Source organism: Rhopalosiphum maidis, chromosome 1 (assembly GCF_003676215.2).
Source record: "Rhopalosiphum maidis isolate BTI-1 chromosome 1, ASM367621v3, whole genome shotgun sequence".
Classification (NCBI taxonomy): Eukaryota; Metazoa; Arthropoda; class Insecta; order Hemiptera; family Aphididae; genus Rhopalosiphum; species Rhopalosiphum maidis.
The window spans coordinates 30175297-30194974 of record NC_040877.1 but is presented as its reverse complement, the minus strand read 5'-3'; the positions used below and the strand labels follow the sequence as shown (position 1 = coordinate 30194974).

The following is a 19678-nucleotide window of genomic DNA, read 5'->3' as shown; positions in this document are numbered from 1 at the left end:
TCATGTTTATATTCTGACTTATTAGGTACATATTTTAACTGATTACTATATAATTTGTATGATTTATTAAATGACTATTTATATAAAAAATATACATTCACTGCAGTATATTATCATTTCTTAGTTCTACATCGTATTGTAGTCTGACCTAAAACTTGGAATAACGAAAATTAATGGTTATCTGATTTTTATTACTATAATACTACATCGGTAAATTTAAAGGCTGTTGATAAAACTTGGTTATTCAGAAAATGTAATTGTTGTTTATAGGTCATTTACAATATTTAGTAGGTAGATAAGTAATAAAATAGTTAACTTATAGTTTTTTTTTTTTTTTATAATGTATTCAGTCTAATATCAAATTGGTATTATATTATGTATTAACATAAACATATGTTGATTGTTGATATACCTAATGTTTAACTTATTTAATAATTTGATCGTTTTATCATTAATTTTGTAACACATAATAAGTTATCGAGAAAATGGTCTTTTTCAGGATGACGAATACATTTAGTTATTCCGGCTCGGTAGAAGATATGAAATCATCTTCATTACCTTCTATCTTAAGAAATCGAATCCACCATCGATCTTTCATACGATTTACTAGGAATGGTTGGTATAATAATATATAACCACACGTTGGAAATACGGGCGCTCAGCAACAAATGTGATTTTCCACAATCAGATTTCATAGTGACTTGTCATATTACCTATCGATTATAGAAAAAAGAAGAATATACTAGTATACGCGCGTGTTTTGAGACGAAAGACAAATAAAGTAAAGCAAAAAAGTAAATACAAGAATTTTTATTTAAAAATTTTGAATTTATTTTAATAATAAACTATTCACTTGAAATTTAATTTTCATGATATAAAAGAATTAAAAGAAATATTTTCAAAAATGTTATTAGAACTTTTCAAAGTTATGAGTATCACAGAATGTAGACACTTAAATTAATCGATAATATTGTATGTATACTCATATAAAATATGGCTTAGTCCATAATTTACATATGTATGAAATATATATATATATCAAGGCTGTAATTTACATAAAAAATAAAAATAGTACACAATTTATAGTTGGACACCGATAACACTTAATAATTAAATACAATATATTTTAAGGGCCCACTAAAAAGTTCGATTTATTACTATAGTTGATATTAAGAATTAAAGTTGAAATGGCGCACTGTTTTTTGCAACAAGTTGTCTGTGAATAAATTGCTTTATAAGTTATGACGGTTACTGGTAATCACGTTGTTTTATTGATTTTTCATCAAAAATATATGCAATGGTCAATTGAGTGGATAGACGGATCGACTTGACGGTACTTATCATGCATTTTGGCATTGGTCTTGAAATCGTCTAACAGATTTAAGTGTGGATAAACTACGTACAATAGCGGTGTAAGTGAAGGGTTTATATTATTACAAACGGGACAATTATCATGAAAGTTGTTACTTAAATAAGTAGATGTTTATTGTTTTCTATACATGCTGTAGGTCTACACTTAGACTCATACGACGAATTTAAATAGAGTTGAGGGGGCTTAGATGGTGACTATTAAAAAGGATTATTTTATACACTAATTGCTGAATAATAACCAATAATATTATTTTCAGTTTGTATCTCGGTGATCGGATGTCGGTCCACGTTCAGTTGGAAACCAATTGACAGGGTCTTGTTTTCCACGAATTAGGTAGGTATTTATTACACTACACCAGAATTCTGCGACAGGGCCACAGAGTCAGCGTACTGCGTACACGATTGCTAATGAATACTAGTCTTATTTTGATAGATTTACTGTTTTTGGTTCAGGTTGAAAGTGTTTGGAAAAATTCTGATAACCGTATAAATTCTGATAAATATCAACTATGCCGTATGTCGTATAAGATTGATAACGACAAACTCAAAAAAAATATAGGTACACGATTTTTTTTTATTTGCAAGGGAAAACAACTGTCTTTTATTGATTAGATTTACATTTAAATTTAAAAAACTGTTAACTACCTACGTAAAGTAAAAAACTGAAAAAATACTCATCGTGGTAAAAGATTTTGTCATAACTATATATATTTTTAAGTTTAGTAAATCCCCGAAATTATGTCAACACTGAACCATACATGCTGGAATGCTTGATAATTACTTTTTTGTGTCTAAAGCAAAACATATTTAGTTTGGATATCAAATGCTATTAAATACACTCCAATGTAGCTGTAATAGTATCAATTATTAATAAGTTATTATTTTATTTTTATTTTTTTGTTCTCAAACGGTAAAACTCATAAACGGTTAACTCTTAGCATAAAGGTAATTGTATTTATAAAACGCTCTTCAGGAGAATCAATAAACTTATCCGTTCGGCATAGCATATCGCAAACGATGTTCATAATGTCAGTAGATATACATTTTCAGTAGCAGTAGCTAAACACGTAAGAAAATACCTATCTACCGAAACGGAAACATAATTAGCTGCGTAGCACAGTTAAAATAATACGCGTAATCAACGACCAACGTATTTATGTGTGTTCTGTATACTGGTAAGTTGCATGAATATTCTCAGTAATTATATTATATTTAAAATAAATAGGTGTGAATAAGATAAATTATAAGCTTGAAATTGTGTTGTAACTTATAATTATTAAATTGTTTAAAATATGGATTCAATGAGGAATGACTGCGAAATTAAGTACAAACAAAAAATGTTAAACATTTTTCCATGTGCAATCAGTGTATCTTAAATTAAAAAATACCAATAGAAATATTATTGTTTGAGTTATATCTCCAACAAATTATAAAAACGTACCTATACATAGATCAAATTATTATTAATTAACAGAGCATTATAGACATGATTTATGTTTTCGATTGATTTTAAAACAATGTATTTTTTTATGACCTGAAGATAATATTTGTGCTAGAAAAAAATGTTGTGATAAGTAAGAAAAAAATGCAAATTATTTTATTATTTAAGATTTATACGTATTTTTAATTTTTATTGACAATACTATATATATATATATAGTAATATATGGTTTCTCATATGTTTTTACTGCAGAAACCTTAGAATCTCAAAGATAAAAACACATGATGAAATATCATTAAAGTGTTATTCTGCTGTAATTTAAAAATTATTTTACATATTATTATAGCAATATTATTATTTTTATATTACACAATGATGAAATTTTCAAAATATTTAAATATATAGTAAAATTATTTATATCATGGACGATAAACCTACTCAACCCGGTCTTAACTAGAGTATTAATAACTACTAGAAAGCTGGGAATATTATATGAAATAATATTATAATAATTACTTAATTATAATTTGTGTGATTAATTGTTATCAATAATTATTTCAACCTCCAACTTACAGTACTCTTTAAAAAAAATGAAAATATAGCTTAACAGACAGTCTTCGTTTGCAGAATTGTTTTTCGTAAGTAACGATTTGTCATTTAATTCAAATTTAAAACACTCATTATATTGATCTACTCAATGACGAAGTACAATATTGGCATCTACTGGCTACTACAACATAGCGAGTTAGCTGTTCTTTTTCATATTATATTTTAGTTAAAATAAAATAGGTATTCAATCATTCAACGAATTCTTATTTTCGTGCATAAAAATAAGTTTCTAGAAATAAAATATATTTAAATAATAATAATATAAATCTATGCAATAATTATGTCTAAAAACCTTATTACAACATTATTGTCTTCAAAAGTTTTATAATATAATATTTAACTATGGAATGACCGCAGAAAAACCTTCGTTATACCCACTCACCACGTTCTAATCGATCTTCATATATATATTTTTACGACAGTGTTTTTCTTCTGTGTAGGTTGATAACTGTTTTTCTACTTATTCGTTAGTAGTAGTGGTTGTTTAATTTAGTTTTGCCCGGCAGAAAAAAATAAACGGTTACTTTATTGCAACTGGGATTCTTTTATATATATATATATATATATATATATATATATATACGATAATATTATTGCTTTTCGTTTTCGTGTGATGTTGTCGTTTTAATTTTTAAACACTGGTTTAATGAAAACACGCCAACTTCACAATGACAACAAACATAAAGATAAGACAACAGAAATTATTATTTTCTTAGACATAACATACAATGAGATTTATTAGTTATCTTCTGGAGTAGGTATTATACATATATATCGTGAATAGTATATTTTTTTATAGCACTAAAATTTGTCCCATTTATTAAGCAACCTTATTTATTATTAACTTAAGTTACAAAATACGATGGAAATATACAAGAGGTAGGATTTCTTGAACGTAATATCAGAACATCTATAGATATTCCGTGATTAAACCAATCCACATTGGTTTGCATTTAGTTAAATACTATTATTGTACAGTAATGATAAGTATAGAAAATTATATATTATTATTATATAATGTAATTATTGTACTATATGTACATTAAATTAATTTCGTTAGTGATGCTGGTAAATAGCTTACTAATATTATATTAAAATACACTTGTGGAATTGTAAAACTATTCACTAGCAGGAACATAATAAATTCAGAAAAATCTTATTTTATTTTGTGAAATTTTCAAACTTAAATCTTAATAAGATGAAATACACGTGAAAAATATATTCAAAAAAATTCTTTAAAAACTCGTACTTGAAGAAATGGAGTCAATATAAATGTTGTCATCGTTGTCGACAAAGATAGAAATTCATGAAGATCAATTTGGTTGTAGAAAAAATAATCTGTTCCTTCAATAGTGACAAAAAAGCAAATTGTATTATTATACAAAACTTTCATCAAAATTATTATAATTTATCATTATTTTAATTGAAAACAATTCCAATCAAAACAATCATAATTTTATATTCATTATTTCAAAATCTATTTTTTTTCGTAGTCTTATGTTGAATATAAAATTAATAGTTTTAAATATTTGTTTAAATTAAAAAAAGATAATAAATAACCATCATAAAAATGTTACTAAATATAAGATTATAATAAAAACACAATATTTTTATTTTATAACTCATGGTTTTGAAGTTCAAAAATGTTTTAAAAATATAATTATTTAATGACATAAAATAATGCTTTATAAGTGTTTGAAATACACATGTAAATTTAACGTGAAAAGCAACAGTGTTTGAACAAAATCTATTCATTTTATCAATACATTTTTGAATTTGAAATAAGTATGGCATTTGAATCGGAAAAGTAAAAAATAAAAGTCAACTGCCAAAGAAAATATAGTATACCGAGGTAAAATACAATCACAGTCAATTCGAAAGCTCTAAAACCTGAATTTTCTAAGTTTGTTAAGAGTTAATATAAAAGTTTATAAAAGTAATAGTTAACTTAACATTTTTATATTTAAATAAATAACGTCATTTTTATAACTTCAATACATGATTATTAGCAGGGGTGTTCCCATAGGGTATACTACATATACGCCGTATACTCTCAAGATATTTTGTCAGAAATATGGGTATACTGCGTATACTCTCAAATTATATACAAAAAAAAACTGGTTTTGGTTACTCAGAAAATGCTACGAAAGTCAATTATTATTTATGACGCTGATAACGGAAATATGACACTTATATCTTACAACTATTATTAGATTCTCAGAAAACAAGAAACGAACTATCGCGTTAGATGATGGAAATGCGTCTGACTCTGAACACGATTAATTTAATCAGTACATCCGTTACCGCCGACTTGTAACATTTTATTATTTTTATAAATCGATTGTGCGTTGTGTGATCTACCGTTTGTGTTTACCGTGAATAAGTTCTTAATTCTTTTATTAATTATTATTTACTAACGTATTCATTTTATTTGAGCAGTTTTATTAATTTATTTAATTGAGTTTAATTAACTATCCTAATCTGTTTTACTGTATAAAGTGTTATTTAAATTTTTATCAAAATATGAGTTCGAATTTTAAACGTGAAAGCGGAACACTTGATAGTTTTTTTATGCCCCGAGAAAAAAAACCTAAAAATGCGACTAATACTGCCATTTGTGCTACTAGTTCACACGAGCTAGTGATGCCCAATGAAGATAATTTTGTTAGTGATAGTCAAATCGATAATCAAATACAAGATGTATGGGATACTTCCAAAATTTGGCCTGCATTATGGACAAAAGAACAGGTAATAGAGTTTCAAAAGAAAAACTCATGGTTAAGTAGCAAAAATGGGAAACTAGGATGTAATAATTGCATTCAAGCTAAAAATAGTATCAATTTTCAAAAATCTAACATCGATAGCAAAGTTCGAATTTCTTCTGAGTGGGTAGGCTTTGAAATCATAGCTGCTGGGTGTAATCGTACAAATCAACTGGCTTCATTAAGAAATAAAATTAAACAACATTCAGAAAGCAAAGCTCATGTGTTAGCTGAAAACATATTGAAAAAAAGCTCAGACAAAGTATTAGATAAAATGTTCGAACGTATATCTGAAGTAGAGATTGATTCCAATACGCGACTTTTTAGAACTGTATATTGCTTGGCAAAAAATCACCGTCCCTTTAAACAGTTTGAAGAACTTGTTCAATTACAACAAATCAATGGATTGGACATGGGATCTTCCTTACATAGCAGAATAACTGCCACTCGAATGGTAAACGTCATTGCAAAGGAGATGCGCAAACGACTTATTTTACGCCTTATACAGTCGAATTCGAAATTTACCATAATGATTGACGAATCAACAACGCTGAGTACCAAATGTACACTAATTTTGTATATTTCATCATATTTTGACGTAGAATCGCCGGTTGTAGCATTCTTAGACCTGATTGACTTAGATAGACAAGATGCTGAAACTATCGAAAAATCTATTTGGTTAAGTTTAGAATGTAATGGGATATCAACATCGTTTGCATTAAACAACTGGATTGCTTTTGCCAGTGACGGAGCAAGTGTAATGACGGGTAAGAAAGCTGGAGTTGCTACTAAACTACGCGAAAAAATTCCGAATCTATTTACCTGGCATTGTTTATGTCATCGCCTCGAACTCTCAGTACATGACGTAATAAAAGATTGTACTGGAGTCTCTCGTTTCCAAAGTCTAATGGACAAACTCTACGCTTACTATCATCAAAGTCCTAAAAATTCAATGGGTTTAGATAAATCTTGTGTTGAAGTAGGCATTGAAATGAAAAAAATAGGTCGTGTTTTGAATGTACGCTGGTCTGCAAGCAGTTTTCGAACTATAAAAGCCATATGGAATAATTATCCGGGAATATATTTACATGTTAGTAAAACACATGATGTGACATCAAATGGCATAAAAAAAAAATTAGAATCCTCTTCTTTTTTGGAGGAACTTGGACTTTTTTACGATGTTCTTTCTGAGCTTGCAATGTTATCTTGTATATTACAGTCCAGAAAAACAACTCTAATGCGTGCCCAGTCGGAGATAAATAGAACGATTAGAATTTTAGAAAGTCTGAAAGCTGAACCTGGGGAAAAAGAAAAGGAAATTATAGAAGCTATTCAGAAAGGAATTAACAAAGGTGTCAATATTACAATGACAAAATCAGGAGGGATTAACAGGTTACAATTTTTGCAAAATTTAGTAGACAGAATGCGTCAACGCTTATTTGATGACTCAAAAAATAAAACAATGCTAGAAGACATTCAGGTAAAGAAAAAAACTATTATTTTGATAATTTATTTCAATATTTTGATTATTTAAACAGAATAAATGAATATTTAATAAATCGTCTTTTATTTTATAGGTAATTGATGAAGTGTTCAAAGTAGCAATTAATGATGCAAAGGGAGAAGATGAAGTTAAAAGAGTATCACGGACATTAGGTTTTTCTGAATTTGAAAGTGTAGTTGACTTCCGTTCAAGAAATGTTTTTTCTAGTTTCATGAAAGCATTAAATATACTCCCAACTTCAACAGCTGATTGTGAACGAGGGTTTTCCGATATGAATTTGACAATAACTGATTTAAGGACTAGCTTAAACATTGAAAATGTGTCAGATTTGATGTTCATCTCTATCAATGGCCCTTCAATTGCAGATTTTAATCCTAGACCTTATATTAAAATTTGGTTAAGAGATCACCGTTCTGCCGTTTCCACTCCTAGAGGTAAAGAAAGAAAAGAAATAGACGACGAAAATAAGATGCAGAAATTATTTTTTAACAATTTATTTAATTAAATTTTTTAGTATTTGTATATTTTCATATTTTATTGACTTATAAAGGTAATTTCAAGCTTTTTTTAAAAGTTTGATTTTTTTTTTCATATTTTTAACACATCCTTTATAATTATAGACCACAGTAAAAATATTTGTATATTATTAAATATTCATGTTTATTACTTTTATTTTAAAAAGATTTATGAGTATTTTTAAATACTTAAAAAAAGGTTCTATTTGTATCATTCTACCCTCCCTTGTTTAAATCATGGATCTTCACCTTGACTAGAGTCTTAGTATACTCTCAAAAAAAATATTGGGAACACCTCTGATTATTAGTCGATATTTCAACAAAAATATTATGGTTTTTCTGTATATTGTTCTAAAATATTATAAAGTGAGTATACTATAGGTAACAAAAGAATACAATATGAATATTAAAACCTGTTATCATGCAAAAGAATACATTTTGAAATTTATTTCGTTTCCGTTGGTTATTATGTTTAGAATTGACGAAGTGACGAGTGACGAATCTAAAAACTGACATAATAAATAGTTCACAATATTGTTTAATACAATTTTTATGTTTTTTCTAAATATTGTCTAACTACAATTTAATATCCATTAAATTGTAAAATGTTAACATGTATTTGTATTTTTTAAGTTGAGTATAAAGAAAATTAATAAATAAAATACAACAAAATCTAAATGTCAAACTATATAATATAATATTCTCTACAGTTTTTGTAATAATTATTGGTTTTGCGCAAATAATACACAAAAACCATAATTAACGATTTTGCATGAGTGCGTCGTTTTATTTATATTGTACGTGGGTCAGAGAGAAAAAACAAATAGTGTGCTGAAATGCCTCAAACCCTCTTTTGAGAATTTAATTTGTGTTGTTTCATATTTACTCCTCTGTACTATTACAAAAATCGATTATCAATCTTACTTTTATGTTTTTGTTATCAAATAGCTAATCCTGCACGACGTTGCGAGTGACAAATTAAATAATACCAGTGTATTTATCCTGTCTTAAACTCCGTAAACTACAAATAATTTTAACAAAATAACTTGAGTGGTATTTACTTAATAAAAATACAAATCTAAAATTATATACAATTAAAGTAATTATTTTATTTTATGTAACTAATAGTAACAGTGAGCCTCTCTTTAAAATGTAAAAAAATTTTCTTCAATGTATGCATTCTCGGGTATAGCTATGTAACAAATTTCTGAACCACAAATATTCACTCAATAAAATAAACACAGATTTTCTTAAGAAAAAAATAAGTGTGAAAAAAAAATATAATAGGTTGAATTAATTTTTGCCGAAATATTGCCAAAAATATTAATGTGTATAATATAATAAAATAATATACATAAAACTTTTACATCTTAAAAATAATGTTTTTTAACTAGAACAAAATAATTAATACTTATCATTATTCATACTTTTAATAAGTAAAAATTAAAATTTGTAAAGATTAATATCTAAATTTGAACTTAAATAAGTACCTATAACAAAAAAAAATTGTTATATATATATATTTTAGATGATATTTTAGTTTCAGTACTTATAAGAAACTTTGTATTACATTTTCAAGTCTTTGTTATAAAAATTGAATATTTTTGATTGATTTCAAAAAAATTTGCTAATTGTTGTGATTTTGACGTATTTATTCGAAATTTGAACTTAAAATGATTATAAAATTAAATTATACCTATGTATTTTACATATATGTATATGTGTATATATATAAATATATATAAGAGTAACTTATGTAGCATCTTGTATACAATTTTCAAGGCTTTTAACCATGAAAAAATTTATTTGACATTTACAGAAATAAAACTAAAAAAAATTGAAAATTTCCAATGTCTATAAATAACTCAAAAAGAGTAGAAATAATTTTGAATAATTTAATTGATTTTAATTAATGTTTAATAAATTTATCATTTACAGAAAATGATCATATAAATTGTGGGTATACCATCTGTAGTTTGGATGCCATTGGTAGTCCTTGGTGCCTTTTGGACTGCGGAAAATCAACTGGTTACACATGGCATAACACTCGGGTAGTTGTGTACGTGGTACCCGATTGTCGTCGGCTTTTGACGTCACTCGGTGGACGAGTATGCAACCAGAAATTCAATCATTCTTCGGGTCGATCGCTACTGCTCATAAATATGGGCACCACATTATTATTAGGTGATCAGTTATGTTCAGTGTTCACTCAGTTTACTCCTTACCGAAGTGGCTAGTAACGGATCACAAAATCTTTGTTAATAAATTTGTATCATAGTTTAAGTAAATTTTTTACTATAATAATTTATACGTTTCAATAAAAACTTTATTCTAGCGATCAATATTATACGTAGTTTTATATTTGACTTTAACAATATATTAACGTCAAATTGAAATTGAATTATAATAGTAGTTAGTAGCCTTGGTTTCTGGCCGACATTCTCAATTTTATTACTAATGAATATAAAAGTCCTGACAGGATAACTGAAGTTAAAAGTTCGAAATTTTTTAGGGACAAGTTTCGGGAATATCAAAAATAAGTAATTTGCGAACCCTGATTGATCAATCTTCAATTTTTCTAGGTAATAAAAGGCAGATTCAATACGAAAATTTTCTTTATTTTCCAATTTGAAAATTTCATCATTAATAGGTACCTCAATGTAAGATTCCATAAAAGTTTTTATCAGATTTCGACTTCTAATCATATAACATTATTTAGTCGTACAATACAACTACAGGTGACAACAATTTTTAAATTGAAGTATCGAGTTTATTTTCCGCAGTTTTGTTGTAAGAAATATTAATATTTTTTCATTTGTGATAATTTTTCAGATTCATGAAATATTCAATAAAATAAACTATCAAATGGAAAAATATTTTTTGCAATAACATACCTATTATACTGTTATTAGTTATTGCGAAACAAAACAAGCTGTTGCTTTCTTTGATTTCGTTAATTTTTTTATTTATTTTCATTTTGGAATTTACAATTAATACAATAATTCATACAAAAAAAGTATACAATGAATATGTAATTTATTTTTTAATATTGATTTGGTAACTTATTATTATTTAACATTTTGGGGTTTATAATAAAGAGGTTTCTGATAGAAAAACATTATTTAACGTGAAGTTTGCTGCCCCAGTGTCCTGTATTTCTGTTTATTATGAATATAACTCGTTGAATTTTGTTGATAAATATAGGTATGACATTGATTAATAATAATATTGTCTTTATAATAGCTGTTCATGAGTCACGACTTTTTTTTAAATTAGGCGAGTGAATATTTTTACACTTTAGTTATGAAATTTTATAAAAAACTTTCGTTCGAAAGCTAATTTTATATGACTGCGCTATCTACCGTCAACAATAGTTTCTAAGCTGTCACGTTATTCTGTACGTAATAAAGTTGTGTGCTTTATCACGGGGACGTCGCGCATCGGGGACCAGTATATATATAATTGCATGTTGTAAAATAAATGTAACCAGCGTTATAATTCGTCACATAGATAGTGTTGTATACTTAAATTTAATAAAAAAAAAAATGTTTAAAGTGTTCATTTGTTATGAAAATGTACTTACTTCAACCCAACTATTAAACAACAAATTAAAAGTTTGTTCATACAAAAGTACCTTTGGCATGACTTTATCAGCAATAAATAGCTTCATTCGAATACTAGTTGCATCTACTTATAAAATTGAGCAAAAACACCTTCAAATGTACCATCAAATCATCATAAAATTCCCAAAATTTCATGTAAACGGATAAAATTTAAATCTTCAGTCAATGCTGGATTAACAAATATAGCGCCTGCAGACTGATAATAAAATTCCATCCTTTACAGCTCTTCTACCTATCATATAAAAATAAATTATATTAAAAAACTATGTTTAAATTGTTGTGAATTGTGATATTTGTTAAAAAAAAATTTAAGACAAACTGATAGCATAATAGTTATAGCATAGTATACTTTCAAATAATTCCGATTCATCATTTATATACATTTTTATAAAAATGCATCCTTAAATATTTTCTTGTCATGCCATCAAAGTTTTAATCATTCAGTCTTCACATAATGATAGTTGATTTTCACTTATACTTCTTTTTGCTGTCAAACGACTTCTAGTTGAAATAAAGCAGACATATTTTCTATCAGCTTTATAACAAATTTTTCGTCGGCAGGTAGTCGATAATCCAGACAAACGTTCGGTTACTATAAAAATAAAACAAATGTTTGTAATAAAAATAATTTAAAGTTATGAAAAACACAATTTCATTATTATTTATTAATCTGAGTTGGTGTTCTTTTATTTTTGAATTTAAAAAATTTTAAATTTTATATTCATTATCTTTTCAGTTATGAAATTCAAACAAGAAGATTATAGTACAGTTCTGTTTAACTTTCTGTTCGGTAGCTACCGTTTAAATTCCTCACTCTCTTTTAAGAATGTTAAACAGGGGATATCAATAAAAGGCCTATGTGTGATCAAAATTTGAATGTTATCAAAAATCTTAAAACAGAAAGTTAATTGTTGAAAATATCAGTCATAAAAATAAGAAGTCTAGTGTTCCTCCCTGTTTCACGTGTGTTATTTGGATAACGACCGCATTATGTGAGATTTTCGAAAACGAAAAAAAATAACTTTCCAAAGTTCAGCCAAAAAAAGAATTATTCTTTATGACAAATCGTTTAACTCAAGACACATTACAAAATTTGTTTTTAGTAATACGTCAAAAAAATGGTTATAATAAAAATCCTATGGCTAGAACGTTTTAGTACTGTTTTAGTCATATACGTAGAGTTGAGACGTCTTCGACGCAGACATCGTATTTTTATACGATCGCAAAATACCACTTGCGATTTGGATCGACTTCTTTACCGTTTGTCGTTTACTTTTGTACGTACAATAAGTAAAGTACATGCAGTCCCCGCTCTAACTATACACCGTTATATATGACGTTTCGTGTCCATCAAGCAGTCGGTCGCATTGTTCCATAACGATTAATTTTCGAGCACTCGTAAATTAGTAACTGCAATAACCATAACTGCAGCGCGATTGTAAAAGGTATGTAAACTGATTTTACATATTTTTAAGTGTTCAGATTGTACGGAAAGTTACCGAAAATTGATTCATCATTCCTTTTCAATTTAATTAACTTTAAAGTCCCTCGACGTATTTTCCGGCACTCCGTTTCTTTAATCCTTTTTGTATTCCTTCGTGTACCTCTAATTATTTAGCTAACGAACTTATTACAAGACTGTTATCACTTGCTATAATGTCGATGCCTCCTAATTTACCTTATAGATATCTGATGTATATGTTAATCTATTCTTCATCATTATTTTTCCTTTTTATTTTTATTTTGCATACATATACAGATACTATGTATGTGAAGTTCCCTCCCTCGACTTTGTCCCATCGATTCGAAAAATATATGCCAATATTTTACAAATCAATTGCAAATAATTGCAAATTGGTTTTCAGAATTTATAAATCAATATTTTTTTTTTTTATGAATTTTACTAGTGTTTTATTTTAAGTGCAACGGTTTTATGGGCTCCATGAAGTTGACCGCGCAAAGTTAAAAGTTTTTCACCAAATTTTGTCAATAATTTGTAAGTTCATTTATTATTATGTATGCGTATATCTATCTTTTTTTTCAGAAACACTGGAAAATCGCCTTTTTTTAATATTCTCTATTTTATAATGATATAGATATGCTATTTAAAATCATATTAAAATTTAATTATACGTAATTTTATGAGAAAATCATTTTTACCAAAATGTTAAAAGAAGTAAAATTGTGTTTTCTAAAAAACTAATTGACCGCAAAAATTGAATATAAGCACAAAATTACGCAAATTATCCGCTAAAAAACGTATACAACAAAATTCAAAAAATCGCAAATGAACATGCTGTCGAAATAGTGCTAGAACTAAACTATACTAATGCAGCACAATCAAGAATAAAATTATACTATTATTAATGTTATAATGTTATTATTTAACAATAATATGATTTTGTACCTAGTTAAATAATAAAATTATAATAAAAAAGCCGACTTTTCAGTGTTTCTGGAAAAAAGATAGATGTATGCATACTTTACACATAAAAAATAACAAATTTAACTTAAAAAATACCGTTGTTCTGATGTCAACGTCAAATAAAAAACACATGAAAATTGGTAAGTATTAATATAAGATGTCATCAAAAATTAATTTATAATCAACACACCAAGTAAAAAGTTTTAAATTTGTGCTTACAAATACTTACAAATTTCGATGATTAAAAAAAAAATATTGGCATTGAACTATGTCTAATTTTCTAATTAAAAAACACTGAAATATTTTTGTCATTTTGAATTCTTCGACACGACTAAATCTTCACTTAATCAACGCTTAGTTGATTGGATCACTGCAATATAAGATTCATCATTAGATGAATTATCCTTAATAATTGCAAGACACTGAATAGTTAAACCACCTAAACGTATGAGGCCTCTGATTATGTAAATTAATCGAATTAATCATCTGTTATCAATTAAAATTACTGTTAGGAGAAGCGCTTCACGTTTAACAAATATCCAAAAAGTCCATAACATTCAAATATCCAATTATTCTTCAGATGTAGACTGGAGTATATACTACCAATACTACCATGTGGACGTTTTCCTTGGACAAATTGTAAACAACCACATCAGTTTCTTTAAATTATACATTGCAGTATTTCATAATAAAACAAACATACCTATACATATACAACAATGCACAAAAATTGAAAATCATTTTTTTCGTTTTTTTTTTTTATAAAACAAATAAGAATTTTCCCATGCATCCGATTAATCGTCTTTTTGATTATTCACCAATCGTGGTGTGCAAATATAAAAATCAGAATCATAAATTCATAAATTATAGCATTGATTATAAATACTAGTTATATTTGTTATTTAGGTACCTATAGATTAACAAAACATCTAATCGACTAATCTAATGTTAGGTAATCTTTATTATTTTAACTTAAATTATAAATTATTATATAATATCTCAAAATGTTTTAATTTTTTCGTATTAATATTTTATGCTTGCATAATAAATAGTAAATTGGTAAGAATTAAAATTTAATATATTTAACATATTTTATAAATGTATGCAAACAATATCTTGAAATAGTTAATAAATATATAATATATTATAATAAGAAAAAATTAATGAAATATACACATAATATGCACATGTATGAATGCGTAATTTTACGAGGTATAAAACTTATAATGGGTCATGACTCATAGTCTGAAGTGATGTAAATATTTTACAAAAAATGTGAAAAAACATGGATAACCCCTCTACTACGCTGGTTAAAGTGGCTACCTTAGCTACATTAGCTTACGCAGCGTTACCTATAGCCCGTTTGTTTAATTGTGCGATTCATTTCGGTATGTTTTTTCATGCAGGCGGCCGTGTGAGTTTGATCTCATTATTCTCATTATTCTAGACTACATGGTAGGTAGGACGTACTTCAGGCACTTTTTCGATTTCTGACATTTTTGTCACTTGTCGGGTCCGTATCATTTTTTTGGACGACCGGCCCCTGCCCATCACTGACGACGGCACAGAGTAGATAAGATAATAATATTTATTATCATGAATAGAATCATAACCATGTTATATTCTGTGTCATAACCATGAATTAATATATAACCATGATTTAAGATAGTACTATCTTAAATCGTGATCAAAACCTAATTTTAAATAAAAATTTATTTCCTTATCTGTAATGTTTATTAGTTCATCACGCATTTTAACGAGTACATTATTTACAATTGAACAAAATCTTAAAATAGAATATTGTGGAATGTGTCGTGTGGATGTAAATTGTTGTGTTGTTTTCTGTTGAGTAACAGTAGTTATTAGTTGACACAGAATATAATTGTAATTCGTTATACATTTATATTCATAATCATAGTAACGTATTGTTCGTTATTGAACTCGGTGAACCAAGCATTTCGAAGTATTTAAAATTAAGTTCGGTCAAACTTATCCTGATATTTCATGAAAATTGAAGAATAATACAACATCTGACGATCAACAAAGTAAAATTCACGATTAAAAATATCTTTTATCGTGGTAGAGTTGAAATATTTGACTATTCACAAAAGATAAAAATTATTTTGAAGTAAAATGGTATCTATCTGGGAGAATTTTTTTCGGGACCCTGTGTCATATATCTTTGTCAGTTGTTACCATACGATTTGAATTTATTATTTATTGTTTATACTTTTTATAATGAAAATCCCAAAAATTTTTCATGTGCTATGATGATTGATTAAATTTTTGTTTTTCTACCAACAGAGCTTCTCTTATAATTATGATATTTAAGTGGTTGATATTATGGTACACTTGATATTCTTTAATATATGTAAAAAAAATTATATTTGTTTATTCACTATTGTCAGGGACGGATTTAGGTATGTGGTGGCCCCTGGTCGGATGCATTATGGGGGCCCCTTATACAAAAGAAATAGATATATTCTTTTACTTATTAAATAACATTTATTATCATATTTAGTAGTAACAATTAACTAATTATTTAAACAATCAAATCAAGTATAACTAGTATAAGTAATATCACCATAATATTTTTCTCGTATCCTAATTTAAATATCATAAAATTGGGGAGGGCCTAGGCTGCAGCCCACTCTGCCCTCTTCTAATCTGGCCCTGACTATTGTTGATTTCTTACAACTGGTTACTTATTTGTTTATTTGATAACTTTTATTATAGTAGGTAACCTAATAATTCTAATATTATATGATTACACAATATTTTAAAATGCCTGTTTAAGTAATATTTATTTTATTTTTATTTTTTAGAATGCCTAAAACAAAGAAAGTTTCCATGAATGATAAAAAACAATGCACATCAAAAAAAACTGTGTCTAAAAGACAGAGAAGATCTGTTTTTAAATTTGATATACAAAAAATTCTGAAAGAGAGACGCTCTGAAGGAAAGCTTTTAAAACAAAGTGCGGAACTTGATGAAGAGATGAAAGTTATTGATGACTTGTATCAAGAAAAAGTAAACCAGACTATTGATTTTGAAGACAGCGATAAACTTCCTCCTGTATTAATGAATGAGGATCATGTTATGATTGACCACTCTAATTATAATATACCCCTTAAAGAAAATTCAGATACTGATTCATTGTGTTTACAACGCTTAAAAATTATGTCAATTGAGCAAAATGAACTTAAAGCTAATATTCATTTTAACCATTTAATGAAAGCAAAATGGTCACCAAATTTTGATGTATGTTTTGAAAATAATAAATTCTATTCATATTATCTATATAATAAATAAATATGATAACTTTTTGCTTAAAAATAACCATTATTAAAACATAAATCAATTATGTTTTTCAGGATGTTCAAAATATTTTATGCAAATGGGGAGCCGTTTTGGATACTCCAAGTAGTAGTCCATCATTAAAATGTCAAAACATTGGGCGGCATAATTTTGAATTAGTAATAAATTTCATATCTTACAATATACTGAAAAATAATAAGAAATTTAGTGTGGCCGAGTTGCTAACGATAGCCAAGTATATTGTTACAATATCTTTTGATAATCTGTGTGGACAAATGATAAATGTGATTAAAAGATTGTTTAGTGTTTGTATTGAAACAGCATTAAAAGAAGACAATGATACTGCTATTATGACATTTGCTCAAGAATTGTATTCAAAATACAATAAAGATGATTTATTAAATATGGTGGTAGATTTATTTTTACCTTTGACATCACAAATAATGAAAAAAATGTATACCTACTTAACGTACAAACTATACAAGTCACTTTTAGGAAAAACTGATGATACGAGTGCATTTCCATCTAGCGTAAAAGATTGGTATGTATCATTTATAATAACATTTTATAATAAAAGCTTTAGATTCTTCACCCAACCTAACTAATTGCTCTTAAAAATATATTTATATATATTATTATGAACAAACAGCTTATAAAAACTGTTTCAATAAAAATTGCTAATCTATAATAAACTTAATCTATCATTTATACTTTGATATACATAATATATTTAGGAAGTACTCATAAACCTGCCATTATTCAAATGTATGAAATATATATATTTTGTTAAAATATGAGTAAAAAAGTAATGAAGTTGTACTTTATTTATTATTTTTTATAATTTATGTAAAACTTATTAATAATAATCATAAGGTATTGATCTTAAAAAAAATTTTGTTCAGGTTTGTACAAGATCTGGTGGATAAGAATTATTTCAAAAATAATCCAAAAACAGTATTATTTAGTGTTATTCAATTATTAGAACATGTTGTGATTATATTTGATTTATACCAAGAAGAAGAAGAACTGTATAAAATGTATAATTTTCTGAACGCCGCAGTCAAACCAACTGGATTGACAGATTCTCTAAGACTCATTAATATTTTGGACCAATGGAGGTTGCGGTTATTCCGTTTACATGTCAACCGTAAAACTAGTTGTAATAATGACACTACTAATGAATAAGTATAAATTAATTTAAAAGTAAATCTTAAATATTGTTAATCCTTTTTAAAATTTTGTTACTTTTATAATATAAATTGTATATGTATAATTTGTATAAGATAATTATAATTAATCTTCACGATGTATTATTCAATTTGCAATGCTTTGGACAGACAATGAAAAAATAAAAAATAAATGTTTAAATTTATCTTATTTATTTTTATATCAACATGGATTAATTTTTTGAAGGTTGAGAACCACTCATCCAATTGGTTGTAGAAAATCACAATAATAATATTCCGTTGTAGTAAAAACTGTTTAATAGTTTCTTTTAACGTATGAAATATAATATTCACCATTCAGTAAACAGATTCAAAAACTGTAAGATGGCAATGGCTAGCATGAAAATTAATTTTAACTCAACTAAATTTAAATATTAAGAATATCTCAAAAAATTATATTTTATTAATACTAACATCTTTGTTGGTTGTTTTGTAAGTAGGTAACATACATATAAAAAAATACAACAGTCAATTAGTAATATTTAAATATAATATGTTTATTATTTATATCAAACATTTACAACTTAATTTATTTATATCATGAACCTCGATTTTACAAAGATCATTGGCACCAAGAACAATATTTTGCAATTTCTTATTATTTTGTATTTTGAAGTATTAGCTATAGAATTCTTATTATATTTATCAAATTTAAAGTATAAAAAACGAAATGATACAATTGCACTATGTGTCAGTTATGTATTTAATCAGACAAATTGTTCAGTTACTGTGGAATAAAATTATAAAAAAAATTCTGTTTATCTTTTCCTAGTGGCACTGTGCCAATCCTTGTAGAAACATCTTAGTATATAATTTTGTAATTTTGTCCAATTTATTACTTAAAAGTTATCACATTTGTCATACATATAATAAATAATAAAACA

At 26.6% G+C, this 19678-nt stretch overlaps 2 protein-coding genes across 2 annotated transcripts; both read left to right on the top strand.

Annotated features, from left to right (window-relative positions):
• The first annotated feature begins 6029 nt into the window (after positions 1-6029).
• LOC113549277 (E3 SUMO-protein ligase KIAA1586-like) lies at positions 6030-8282 on the top strand. The gene is made up of 2 exons (XM_026950503.1): positions 6030-7663; positions 7761-8282. Exons 1-2 carry the CDS (start codon positions 6065-6067, stop codon positions 8190-8192), a joined length of 2031 nt encoding a protein of 676 aa, XP_026806304.1. The 5' UTR covers positions 6030-6064; the 3' UTR covers positions 8193-8282.
• A 7686-nt stretch (positions 8283-15968) lies between these two features.
• LOC113548408 lies at positions 15969-18865 on the top strand. Its single transcript, XM_026949274.1, has 4 exons — positions 15969-16295; positions 17076-17511; positions 17625-18109; positions 18471-18865. Exons 2-4 carry the CDS (start codon positions 17077-17079, stop codon positions 18751-18753), a joined length of 1203 nt encoding a protein of 400 aa, XP_026805075.1. The 5' UTR covers positions 15969-16295; position 17076; the 3' UTR covers positions 18754-18865.
• Positions 18866-19678: the final 813 nt, after the last annotated feature.

What these genes read in the sequence shown, in the direction of transcription:
- LOC113549277 (XM_026950503.1), top strand. Translation starts at nt 6,065, where the DNA reads ATGCCCAATGAAGATAATTTTGTTAGTGATAGTCAAATCGATAATCAA. An exon ending in CAATGCTAGAAGACATTCAG is followed by an intron (nt 7,664 to 7,760) that starts GTAAAGAAAAAA and finishes TTTATTTTATAG; the next exon opens with GTAATTGATGAAGTGTTCAA.
- LOC113548408 (XM_026949274.1), top strand. Translation starts at nt 17,077, where the DNA reads ATGCCTAAAACAAAGAAAGTTTCCATGAATGATAAAAAACAATGCACA. An exon ending in AATGGTCACCAAATTTTGAT is followed by an intron (nt 17,512 to 17,624) that starts GTATGTTTTGAA and finishes TATGTTTTTCAG; the next exon opens with GATGTTCAAAATATTTTATG. An exon ending in CCATCTAGCGTAAAAGATTG is followed by an intron (nt 18,110 to 18,470) that starts GTATGTATCATT and finishes AATTTTGTTCAG; the next exon opens with GTTTGTACAAGATCTGGTGG.